At 41.3% G+C, this 13,353-nt stretch overlaps 1 protein-coding gene across 2 annotated transcripts; it reads left to right on the top strand.

Moving 5' to 3' along the window:
• Positions 1 to 4,905: 4,905 nt before the first annotated feature.
• LOC120419273 (uncharacterized) lies at positions 4,906 to 11,585 on the top strand. Of its 2 annotated transcripts, none has more exons than XM_052708035.1 (4): positions 4,906 to 5,132; positions 8,712 to 8,794; positions 8,875 to 10,614; positions 10,869 to 11,585. In XM_052708035.1, exons 3-4 carry the CDS (start codon positions 9,154 to 9,156, stop codon positions 11,445 to 11,447), a joined length of 2,040 nt encoding a protein of 679 aa, XP_052563995.1. In that variant the 5' UTR covers positions 4,906 to 5,132; positions 8,712 to 8,794; positions 8,875 to 9,153; the 3' UTR covers positions 11,448 to 11,585. The 2 variants fall into 2 exon arrangements, with proteins under 2 accessions (XP_052563995.1, XP_039437872.1); XM_039581938.2 differs by lacking the exon at positions 4,906 to 5,132 and adding an exon at positions 5,461 to 5,690.
• Positions 11,586 to 13,353: the final 1,768 nt, after the last annotated feature.

The following is a 13,353-nucleotide window of genomic DNA, read 5'->3' on the forward strand; positions in this document are numbered from 1 at the left end:
GATATGTCCACATGGCAATTGAATCGAAAGTCACCATCAGTACACTTATCAGTACAAAACATGAAAAGATTACTTTCATGGAAATTTCGAGGAGACGCATGGTCTTTTAAATACTTACTCAAAGGAACTTTCGTTTTGTTCTATCAGTTACCATGTTTGCTTAATACCGAGAGTGATAGTGTGTAATTTTACACAGACTTTGATGAATTCAATGAATGGAAATTGCCATTTTTTGCTTGCTTTCATTGATAAATCGGTTATCGGATGATCAATGAAAATAGCTTTGACAATAGTTTGTAAACGTACAAAATAAATTCGGTTCACTGTCATTGTGGCGAAAAAACACGGATTCTGGCGAAACTTTCAGACATTGAAAATTTTTACTTAACCATTGAATTTTTGTACTAGTTTGATCACATTTGACCAGCTTCCAAACCAGCGAAAAAAAATAGCGATTCTAGATAATTTTTCTGTAGGCTGTGAAAATAGCAACTTTTTTGGCTAGTTTTAGCGAACTTTATCGAATTTTGGCGATGAATCCAATGTCCAATTTTTTTCCGAGGACTTCAAACAATCGAGTTTGGACTGTACTAAATGAAGTGTGCACCAAATTACAAATACTACCATCTGGGGTGAATCGGGACACATAGGGCGAATTGGGACAGCCGTTTAACCATGTTTTTGGACAATATTTTAAATTTTTTGGGAGGTTTTGGCAAGAAAAAATGCAAAAAAATACTTAAAAATTTAAATCATTTCATCGTTGTCGTGCTATCTTGTCGCACGTGCATTTTGAGCCAAATTGAATTAAGAAAGCCATTTTGTGCAGCACACAATGCCTCTCCTTCTGACCTTCACAGATCCCCAAAATTCGATTTCAGGCATGAAATATTTAATAAAAACTGAAAAAAACTTTATTAAAAACAAATGACGTGAGCAGGATAGACTCTTTGTTTACACTTCGAGATTGGTCCATTTACATTGTTTTGCTTGAATTCTGTGGAACACGACCTATTATCTAATCAGGTTTTCAAAAAATCTGAAAATCGATAAGGAGGTCAAATAGTGCAAAACAATAAATTAACCTATTTTACGGGTAAAATCCCATTTGAAATACAAATTAGAAGCGCCAGGTCCTGTCTCAACCAATCAACCGCATATTTTCGATTTCAATCAATTTCTGACATTTTGCACACATTTTAGATTTTAGATACATATTTTTCAAATACCGTTTTTTCATATGAAACATTTAGCATTTAATGGAGCACCGGATAGAGCTTTATGACGTTTCGCGTATGCACACTTGCGCACCATTTGATTTTGCTGGCCGGACAAAATTTAACCTCACTTTTTTCGTATACGTACACGCAATACATGCGCACGAAGATAACTTTCTTGCTGAATCTCTCTATGACACATTCTGCCGTGACGTTACAACGGTTTGACGTTTCTTTTTTCAGGTTTTTTGCTATAACTCGGAAAGCACCTCAATATTTTTACAGATTCTGAAAGAACGTTAAATTTGCACTATGAATCAAGGATAAGGATTTAACGTTTCGGTTGCAGTTCTACGAGCGAATACAACCATTAGCCATTACAACGGTAGAGAATTTCGTTCCATCAATATTTTTTTAAAAAAAAAAAGGCTGTGATTCTGCTCTGATAATCAACATAAACTAGACTTTTTATGTTTTTAACGTAAAATTGACTACTGAAGCAAGTTAAGAAATTTGTTTGCAGCCGCTGTACTTTTCGTGACGTTACCACGCAGACTTTTACAAAAAGGGTATTTTGCTTGCGTTGTAACGTCACGGGAATTCTCAATGCTGTATCTTTGCAAAAAATTGACAGATTTCGATCTACCCAGTTACATTCGACGGGAAATTCATGCTATTTTCAGGATATGGTCAGCTTTGGAAAAATGGTTCCTGACCACCGGAGAAATTTCGGGTTTTTGGAGGTGGTTTTGAGGTGCTTTTTTGCTGATTGAGGTGCACACGATATTTCGGTTAATTTCATTTTATACTTCACTTGCGTCAAAAGTCGAGTATATATCGAGTATATTAAACTATACAGAATCCAATCACAACATCTATTTTGCCATTAAATCAAGTTTTAAAATTTCTCCGCTGGTATACTACACAGCAAAAAATCCGATGGTAAAATCGCATGCAAAAGCATTCACATCACCTTTGTGAGAAAAAGCATGTAATATTGTATGAGAAAACGTGTACACAAAAAGCAAGTACATAAGAAAAAAAATAGGGCTGCTCTTCTCAAAAATAACATCAAACTAGCGAAAGTCATATTCAGATTACCAAATCCGCGCCCCAACCCTCTCTGCTATCTCGCCGCTATGTCTCTAGTTCGATCTTCACCGATGTAGCTGTAGTTAACACAGTATACGCAGTACGGAAAACCTATAGGGGGATGGCGTCGCTATTTTTAGACCACATTTTCTCATCGAAACCGACTACTTTATCGACTTCATTTTGCTGAGTGAGATAGGACGCCGTCTATTTTTAGACGATGACTCAGCACTTTTCCACTCTTGCACTTAAAAAAACCAGATGGCAGCACGATGTAACGCCACGTCCCTATAGGGGGATGGCGTCGCTATTTTTAGACCACGTTTTCCACTTTTGCTCATCGAAACCGACTACTTTATCGACTTCATTTTGCTGGGCGAGATAGGACGCCGTCTATTTTTAGACGATGACTCAGCACTTTTACACTCTTGCGCTTAAAAAAACCACGTGGCAGCACGATGTAACGCCACGTCCCTATTGTTACATTGGCATTGATCCGACCATTTTCACAGCGGCGAGATAGTCGAGAGGGTTGGGGTGCGGATTTGGTAATCTGAATATGACTTTCGCCAGTTTGATGTTATTTTTTAGGTGAGCAGACCTGATTTTTTTTCTTAGGTACTTGCTTTTTGTGTACACGTTTTCTCATACAATATTACATGCTTTTTCTCACAAAGGTGATGTGCATGCTTTTGCATGCGATTTAACCATCGGATTTTTTGCTTTAGCCCGGAGAGTGTGTCCTATCCAGATTTTTAAGCGAAAATGGCGTTACAAATAACGCACGCCCGAAATGTCAAAATCGCGCAGTGGTACTAACAATGGATAAACAAAAAGTTTGGCTGTCATTCCATTCCAAGTCGAACCAGCAGGGCCCAAATGAAAAGTGCTCCGATTTTGCTAAAATTAGGCACAACCCGAAATATTTAGCCGTACAGTAAATAGCGTGGTTCACAAATTTATTTAAAAAAAATACTCAAGTTTTATTGTCGAGTGCATCAACCGGAATTTTCAAAAAACTATGGCCCCAGAAGTTAGCCGGAAATTTTGAGCGCATTTGATTTGGTTAATGTTTAGTAGGTCCTCTATTGACCTGAAGTTAACATGGGAAATGGGCACTTTCTACCTCTTCTTAAAGAATGTTTCACAAACCCTATAAAATATCCCCAGCTTACTTTTTCCGAATGTATTACTACTCGTATCCTAAAATTGTTTGTCACTAACAGAGGTTTGAGATATGATTTTTTGTAAATAATTGATTTTAGTATATGAACCATGCTTCGCCATAGAAATTAGTTCCCAGTGATTTTTGATGGAGACGCATGGTGGGTCAGAATGCCGACTCATCCTAAGATATTGAAAGAACTAAGCGTATTCATCAAAGAAATTTTTCGAATTTCTTAAAATTATTTTTATTAGGTCCTATTCTGTACTGGGACCTGGTTAGGACCGAGTCGGCTTTTGAAATTACATTTTTCTTAAAGCTAAGAGTAATTACAGAGGATCTTGTGTGTAAATGTTAGTGGGAGGGGAGCCGGTTACCCGCGGCCTACTCGGGGTTAGTTGGGAAGGGATTGATGTTAAAAGACAAGGCGTGGGAAGGGAAGGGAGATTGTGTAGGGGTCTAATTTTCGAATATTGTTAAACAATTTTTTTTAAATTTTGAGTTTCATAGCGGATTTTTTATAAAACCCGTCTTTCTCCATTGCGCACAAACTTTCCATGCCCCATTCACACCCCCTGATCGCAGAACAGCTCGAAAAACGTTCTGTCAAATCCCACCACATTCACACTTCCAACCAACACCACTCGAGAGCCCCAAGCATGTAATCGCCGTAATCCAACAACCCCAACAACTCTCGTTTGGCAGTTTCAGCGAGGCTGTATGATTTCCACTAGGTCCTGAATTGCATCACTTTTATTCCAACCACGAACGAGCACAGTCATATTAGATATTTCCCGAGTCCTTCCGAGATTGATTTTTTTCTGAAAGTTTTAACCTATCTGCGAGATATTTGTGTTAAGGTGAAAGTTGTCACAAAAAGCGCACCTAAAAAGTTTACGTAAAGTATTTTTGCGACAAGGCAGCTCAAATCGTAAATCGAATCGTGATTGAAATTTTACTAAATTTCTGAAAAAGTGTGTCAAATTGTGGAAACTATGGAAGAAAATTCAGAAGCTTACAAAAGGTACTAAAGTGAATCGTAAAAAATTTTTAAGGTGAAACGAGACGCACAAATCCAACAAATAGCTATTTTTTAAGAAAGAGTATTACGTGAGGACCGTTTGGGGTCGACTATTTTGTTAAGGTGACTTTTGAAAAGACTGAAAAAGTGAGGTGTTAAGGTGACACGTGATTTTGTGGGTAAATTTGCAAAGTTTAAAAAAACAGAAAAAACCGCAAAAGAGAGACAAAGTCCAAACGTTAAAAAGACTGAAAAAAGTGAGGTGTTAAATCAAAAATAAGACTGCAAACGCTCAAAAGACTGACCAAGCGTGAAGTCGTAAAAAGAAAGGGGTTCGCTAAACCAGATACTAAGCCACTGACTAAGCGCTTATCATGCAAGCAATCTCGAAGATTAGCGGCACAACCAGCAACGTCATCATCATCAAGTCCACGATCGGCAAGTGTAAGAACATTCGAAAGTTTAGCAACAAGCCTATGTTTACGAAGTTTATGGGCTGTAATTGTAACACTTTTCGCTGTGGAACGACGACGACCAAGAGTAGAAGAGTGACTAAAAAGAGTTCGATTAAGGGCACCATGATGGGTCGTTTGCAGCAGCATCGTGACGTTAACGTCGTCGGCGTCATCAATCGAGGGTGAGTAAACAAAGGTTTTTATTAGTAATGTTTAGAAAACAGCTGATTCCAGTTAGTTAAGTAACTTCACGTTGCTGTGGTAGAATCGTTATTTGAACTGTAGTACTAGATTGCGCGAGGCGCGCGCTTTCGACAGAAAATTTCCAATATGGCGCCCGCTGTCAAGCGAGATGACGTCTTCGGCAGCCAATCAGCGTGCGTAGTGGTTGCACAACAAAAATTGGTTCATGGAACCGCGGTGCGGTACTAGAACGCCATGTTGGTATTGGCCTTCATTCACGGTTCCACACCACCATTTACAGTGGAGCTTTCGACGCGAGTGGACGTGTTTTTTTTCTCGGTGGTTCAGATTTTCCCAAGTCAAAGGAAAAAAAGAGAGTGATTCATTCGGTGGATGAAAAAAAGTGGTTTTTGGCCAAAACTTTCCCAACCCGCAAGGACACTTTTCAGTGGGTCACTTGACCCGTTTCGACCGGAACCGGAAACAAACGGACACTTTCGGATAGGGACCAGCCACCACCCAAGGCCGACTGATCCCAGGAAGGAACCTTTTCTAGAGTACGTACCACTCTTTTGAGCACTCTCTCTTCGCTATTATTAAAACCCCCCTTAATTAGTGTCTAAATTTAAACTTGCACCGCGGAATCCCTCAATTACCCCCGTTAAGGGCAAAGGTCAAGCCGCCAACGCGATTCCTTAAACAACTGTGACGTAATACAGACAAGGGGGAAAGTACATGTCTGAACACGTTCAAACACGTTCGAGCGCGGATTTTCCCCGTTCACATGACCGCCTACCCGGCACTTTTCGACCTGTGTCTACCCGCCAAATCAGGGAAAAAGTTCGAGAAGGTTCCCGTGTCCTCTTTCCACTCTCCCGTTTCCCAGAGATGTGCCACGCAGCGAACGGTTCCAAGGTCGACGAACGCTTCACACGCACGCGTAGCGGCGACTCTTTTTATTTCGGAAGCTTCGAGAAGCTCCTATTTTCACGAGCTCTTTGATGGAAGAGGGGGGGATGCCAAGTTAGTAGGAGGCTTGGTTTTAATGGGCAACCCTCGACGAAGATGGTAATTAAATTAACACGAAAGCACTAAAGTTGAGGAATTTTCGGGGTTTGGAAGCGTCGAGAAGGAAATCATTTTCGGAAATGTCAGCCGATTTGGAGCTTTGACCGTTTCAAGAACGTAGTTACGAACTAAGTGAGTTGTGTTGTAACAACGCAATTAGATTGAATCTACCTGGCTATTCCCTAATGAGTGGATATTGTCAAACTACCCACAGACAAGAGTGTACTTCCCCGTTCCACTTATCGATAATGACCCATACCCCTAATGGCTTAGGTCATTTTAAAAGCCCACAACAGAACGGAAGCCAGCCCTGATAAGCACTTGGTCGACAAAATGGCACCTTCGTTCTTAGGGAGCGTTCTTTTATTACGTAACGCGAAAAATCGGATTTTTAGACCCCCTCCCCCCCCTCGTAACAAAATTTCCATACAAATTTTAAAAATTTTGTATGGAGCGTAACACGGCCTCCGACCCCCCCTCCCCCCCTACTGCGTTACGTAATAAAAGAACGCTCCCTTATCACACTGACAATACGTAATAAAATCGCTTATCATTGTCGTGCGGTCTAATAATAAATCCCCCGCCACGTTTAAACGTCCCTAAATGGGCTTTTACGCACTTGACAACAGTCAAGTGACGTCAACCATTTAGAAGCATTTTCCTGTGGGCTCTCTCTGTTGTTTACATGACATCTGAATTGCTGATTGCGATTCCTTCCACGTCAACAGTATGAAATCGATTCCGAAACGGGTTTTCAAATTTGAAAATGTCACGTGACGTGGCTGGACGTTGAAGTCACTTTTTAGTTTATTTTTCATTTGGTTTTCAACCATTCATTTGAACAAGTTTGTTCAATGAAATCTTCACCTGAATGTTCTAAATCCCAAACGCAATGCGGAAGAGTTCGAAGAGGCGAACCACCTGACCAAACCTGTTGGAACACGTTTGAACGCGTTCGAACGCGGAAAAACTGGTGAAACGCGGACAAACGAAAAAATACAGCACAGCCCACACATTCCTCTTGGGCTTGGAAAACCTCGGCCACTAAACTCAGTTGTAATCGGAAAGTTATTGGAAAATCTGCGTAAAAATCGTGCTTTCCGGATATCATAAACTGAGGCAACATTAAGAATTTTAAGATTCATGCAAAATATTTCGAATGTTTCCACTTGATATATGTTTAAAAAAAATAATCAAAAATCAATTAAAACAGAACATTTTAAATTGAAATTTTAACCAGAATTCAAGAAAGCATTTTTAAGAAATTCCCAAATTTGACTATTGACAACCTTGTCAAAGTTTTCTTTCCAGATTTGTTTACTACCCCTGTTTACTTTGTCAGATAGAGATGGCAGCAACCAATAGTTGATACTAGACTGATGATTGTTTTCGAAAGAGTTTACGTAATTTTGATTGTAGATGAGGCTTAATAGGGATTTTTTATCATCGGCTTGCCTAATTTTTAAGTTTTTGACTGAAATCAAACAATCAATATCAAAATTGGATTGAATTGGGTTATAATTATTAACCTGCCAATGATACGTGCTTTGTCCTATACATTTACAAGATTTTTTTCAAGGAAAATTAACAAAAATAGCAATTACTGGACCACCCTAATATGGCGTAGGTTACCCTAATGAAAAATACGAGTCTAATTATTTCCGACATGAAACTTCCAGACATGAAACTTCCAGACCAATTTTGGAATGGATCGGATTTTCACAAATTTGTAAAATATCGATGAATTTATAAAAATATAGGAAATATCGAAAAGATCTGTGGTGGTAAAACATGAAAAATATAAATAAGATTGAAAAGCCACGTTATATAATGTGATCCATTTGATATTTAAAAACGATTCCAATGGAAAGTAATATTTTCAGAAATTTTAAATTTGTCACCCAGTTACTGAGAAAAAAAGATTCCAAAAGATATCAGAGGGCAGAAGATTGAACTGTAATTAATTCTTCTGCTTGAATAAAACACTTTTTTTCATCTGCTTTTTTAACGTTTAAAAAATAAAATAAAAAACTTCTTTAATCTCAGTTTTTGATATCCTAATTTGGAGAATGTTTTTATACGAATCGGTAATTTATACATCAGTAAATCAAGAGAGAAAGAAAACAAGAGCTCCTCTCTTTATAGATATATCTCTGAACGGCAATCACATGACTGCACTTTTTTCGATTCGGTGACTCACGTTCCAACAAGTTGCAACGCGTTCGTTTCCACTTCAAAATACCAAGATCATCAAGAAGTCGCTGTTTATTTAGCGCAATTTCCCCGAATTCCACACCTTTGCAGATCATGCTTTGCTCGTTAACTTTTGATCACGATGATCAGCAGTCACAATGACGCAGCACAAATGTTCGCCATTTTGAGCATGTCACGATGACGCAGCAAAGTCGTTGCTCTCTCGCTCTCTTGAAACGAACCTGTGTCCTGAACCACGTGACTCGGAGAGATCACCTCGTACTAAACAAGCATTTTTTCTCTCTTTCTTTTTGCAGGTTGGGGGCCCAAAACTCTCAACTCATCCATTGGTGAAGCCTAAGGCGTTAAAATTTCATTACAAGTCAACGGAGAATTCATAGTAAGTATCATGAGTGCGGCCTCGCCGAGGCAGATCATCCGGACTCAACTAACGCTCAACCTCACCTCTCTCCCCGGCAGTCTCTATCAAAATGGCACAGGCAACTGGATTCGCAAGCGAGAGCCGTTCATGGCGAGAGAACCAGCAACTATCCGGCATCAACACTAAACCTGGAACAATTCCGCCGCTCTTACGGAGGCCTGCCTCAAGGAGACAACAACAGCCAGCAACAGTTCAACAGCTTCGTGGCGTCAAGCGCGTACCAACTGCAGCAGCATCCGCACGCGTCGGAGTTTTCGGCCGTCAACCATCCCAGCAGTGGTGGGTTCGGCGAGTCACAGTGGTTCGACACGATCACGATGGAGAACGCTTCGCCGTCGCCACCTCCGCTGGAACTGTGGCCAAACTGCAGCATGTTCATGGTCGCCACGGAGCCCTGGCCGAGTGGCACCAGCAGCAGAAGCGTTACAACAGGTGAACAGCTCAACACACCACAGCCGGCGAACGGCGACATCGGTGGATTTGATTTTGAAAGCGTTTTCGGCGGCGACAGCGGACGGCCAGAAACGTCCCAGCAGCGAGCGGCGAAAGTTAATCTAACCAACGTATTTTCTAAACACGACATCAACGGCATCACGAAGAACGAGGGAGAGGACTTCAACAACAACAGCGGCAACAACGGGAAGGGTAACGATAGCAGCAGCTTACAGCAGAGTGGCTTGATGGAGCCGCTCTTTTCCAACCACAAAGAGTCCGTCATTACGGCCGGGTTCGACTCGTGGGAGTTCGAACCCTGCCTGGAGGAGACACTGCTAAGCCCTATCAGTTACGTGGCTACGCCACACCACAGCACCGGTGTGGCGTCTCCCGGCAGCAGCTCGGGCGATACGTACTCTCCAAACCATCGGAGATCGCTCCAGGAATCCGAAACTTGCGTCGATTTCAACAGCATCCTATTTTCGCCCAGCTCTCCGATCGTGGAAGCAAGCGAAGAGGACGACCTGTGCGCGGGAAACCTGCACGAGGAAATCGAACAACTTTCGAGTTCATTCTATTGCACGTCGAACAGCCTGGTGTCGGTGCACAGCGCCGCCCTCACCACCGCCATCGACGACGTATCGCCCAGTTTAATCCGGTTGCTACAGGAGGAAGATCAACCTCTGACAGCAGCACCGTTGCAACAACAACAACAGCAACCCCCAAGCCAACCTTCCGTTGCCGCCAACTCCTACTTCAGTGATGCCACCAACGACGGTGAAGATGAGCAGCAGCAGCAGCATGTAGAACGCAAGCAGACAGTGGAAGTAGTCGCAGACGACGAAACCCTCGATGTGAAAACGCAAACGCAACTTGAACACAACTACACTATTCAGCTACCAAGCGGCGAGGGCACGAACCCGGCTGCCGCTTTTAAGAAACAAACAACTACGGTGAAGGAAGAAAATCTAGCACTACTAGCAAAGGCGAGAGAGACACTGAAGCCCCAAACCAACGTCCTCCTGCAGCAGCAGCAGCAATACAGGCGGCCACCAATCAGCCAGCAATCGGTCAAACGTCAGCTTTTGCAGCGAATGAAAAGCCGAATGGCGGCGTCATCGGCGGCGGTCCTAGCGGCCCCCGTCCGCAAGGTGCCCAACCTTAAGCTGAAGATTATGAACGCCGGAGAGGCGCGCGTCGTAGACGATTCGGCGGGTCTGCTGACCACCACCCAGGTGGTGCTCAACACGCCGGATCTGACCGAGAATCTGCTCGACCTCGAGGACGAGTTCTTGATCAAGGAGGACAACTTCGATCTACTCGAGTACATCGATTCGGCAACGGTAGGTTTCCCAACTTTCGAATAGTTTTAGAAATTCGTTCTTTTGACCTCCAAAACGTACAACAAGACTGATTTATTTCTCTCCCTGTACTTACCGTCACTGAGTTGAACCTTATTGTTTTATTTTTGGTGTCCTGTCAAAATTTTCGCTACACGCTTATTTTGGAACCCCCTCTTTTCAGTTTTGATTACACTTCAAACATTGTTTACGTAACATCCAAACTAATCAAACCCACTTTTCAACATTTCTTCCAGGGTTACGATGTCATCCATTCCCCGAAGGAGGAGAAACCGGTCATCAACTTTACGGAACCCGCTCCAGCATCCTCCACCTCCACCAATACAACCAGCAGTAAACTCTGCGGCCCCACACTCAGTGACCTGTTCAACCCGGCCAAGCGCAAGCTCCCGACCATCACGATCGAGAGCCTGGACGAGCTGACCGCGTCGACGAACGCCGGCAAACGCTTCCGCAGCAGCGCCGCCTCCTCGTCCACGGCTTCGTCCGTGTGCGGGGACAACGGCTCGGAGGCGTCCGCATCGACTAAGCCGACCAAGCGGCGCGGCCGTCCGCCGAAGCCGGTCGCCTCGGTCCGCGACCGGTCCGAGTACGAGCACCTGAGCGAGGCGGACATGCGGTACCGCGAGCAGCGGGACAAGAACAACGAGGCGTCCCGGAAGTCGCGCATCAACCGCAAGGATCGCGAGTCCAAGCTGGAGGAGGAAGCTTCCGAGCTGATTGAAAAGTACGAGGTGCTGGAGGGGAAGGAGCGCGAGCTGATCCGGGAGTGCGCCCGGTGGCGGAAGGCGGTTATGCGGTTAGCGCTACTGTAAATGGGACCGTTTTGTGGGCTCCCACCTCCAACCATCAACAATGTTATCTCTCTCGCTTATAGTTATTATTAGTTAACATGCAGATGTTTATTTTTATTGCAAACCAATTATTTTAATAGAACGTAACAATAACAAAAATACTTGAAAAAGATCAAAAAAAAAATATATAAAACATAAAATAACAAAAAAAAACAAATATTCTTGGCAGTTTGAAAATGAAACATAAAAAAATCACAAAACGAGGAAAGTTACTGTAACAAGTAGAAATAAACTGTAATTAATTTACTGTGAATTATTCTCTTTTTCACAATTATTGATCAAATAAACCCTACGGAAAAAAACAAGTCAGCCTTTTCAATAATCCGAACAGCCAAAATTTTAAACCTGGATCAATACTACAGCTCTGCCCATATCCCTCATATTCGGAACACCCACAAACTCGGAACAATTATGTTTTAATTTGTGGACAGGATGCAAAATGCATCTTTTCTGTCGACCCTGTTATTTTTAGGGCCTTTATTGGGACAAGGGGCATTGATTCTGATGACAAAGTGTGACCTTGCTGTTGGCCTGTGGAAACGGCTCGTAAACCTTTGACCGCCGCGGGTCAGAATCGAGACAGCTAAAAGAAAGGGGCACGCCAATGTGGGACAGAGAAGTAATTTGTGATTGTAGACGGTATTGTTTTGATTCGCAGTATGTTGAATTAACTGGGGTTTCTCTTCTCTTCTTTTTTATCTACCATCTATATTCTGTTCATTTTGTTCCACTGATTCTCTAACACGCCTTCTGTTTATTATCGTCCATTTGTTTTCGATTTTATTTTCTTGATTCTCTTATTTCTCAACGTTTTTCCATTCTATTTACTAATTGATGCTACTGTAACAAACTGTCTGTTTTCCCTTAAATTGGCAGCGATGTCAATTTTGTTTATCTTTATGTATCTATCTTGTTTGTTACCTCTTTTTATTAACTATTGTTAATTTATTTATCTACTTCATAAATTACTATCATTCTTTTACTATTGATTCTTCAAATAGTATATTTCTTTCACTGTCCATTGTTCTTCAATCTTCACCCTTTTCTTCAAACAAATGAGGTTCGAGCCCTTACTCAACACTATTGTACTTTTGAAAAACTTTTATAAAATGCTTAGGACCAACAATTGTAACAAAACACCGCGACAAAAGAAATAGCAACATATAAACACGACTCAACACTAGGAAAGATTTCAGGAGAAAACAAAACACAGTAAATAACAATTAGTTTTTGAATTCAAACTAAAAATAAAACAGTTTTTGCTTTAATAAATATTGATAGGCACACTATAAATGGTTAGGCGCTTATACTTACATCAAACCCTACGTAACTGCATCAATAACTCAAAAACGATGAAAATGCATATGGGACATTTATGCGATCATGGGTAGTGCATTTATATGCTGTTTAGCAGCCAATTAACGATTTCTTTTAGTGCTGGGTGGATACTTGGATAAACATATTACAGACAATAGCTTTTAAAACCTTTAAAAATACTCTAGAAATGATTTTGAGGGAAAATATCGTCAACATAGATTTTAAGGATTTGCACTCAAGATTACCTTTCGTGCAATGTTTCAAAAAACAAAACCAATGTACTTTTTCGATAGCACCTATCAAGTTTAAGAAAATAAGTGTTTGGTTGGTTTTTTTAAATGGTAATTTTTTGGCAGGTTTACATTTACAAAAATGCTGAATCTGTTCATTTTATTTGAAGTTTTTGTCCCCGAACCTTCAAAATTTTCTCGAAAAGTCATGGAGCAAATCATTTTAATTTATATTAAAAAAAAATTACAATTCTACAAAAAAAAAAAACTAACACAGTCGCTTAAATGCTTTATGCAACTATGTCATCTATTTTAAGATA

This window comes from Culex pipiens, chromosome 1, assembly GCF_016801865.2.
Source record: "Culex pipiens pallens isolate TS chromosome 1, TS_CPP_V2, whole genome shotgun sequence".
In the NCBI taxonomy this organism is placed as follows: domain Eukaryota; kingdom Metazoa; phylum Arthropoda; class Insecta; order Diptera; family Culicidae; genus Culex; species Culex pipiens.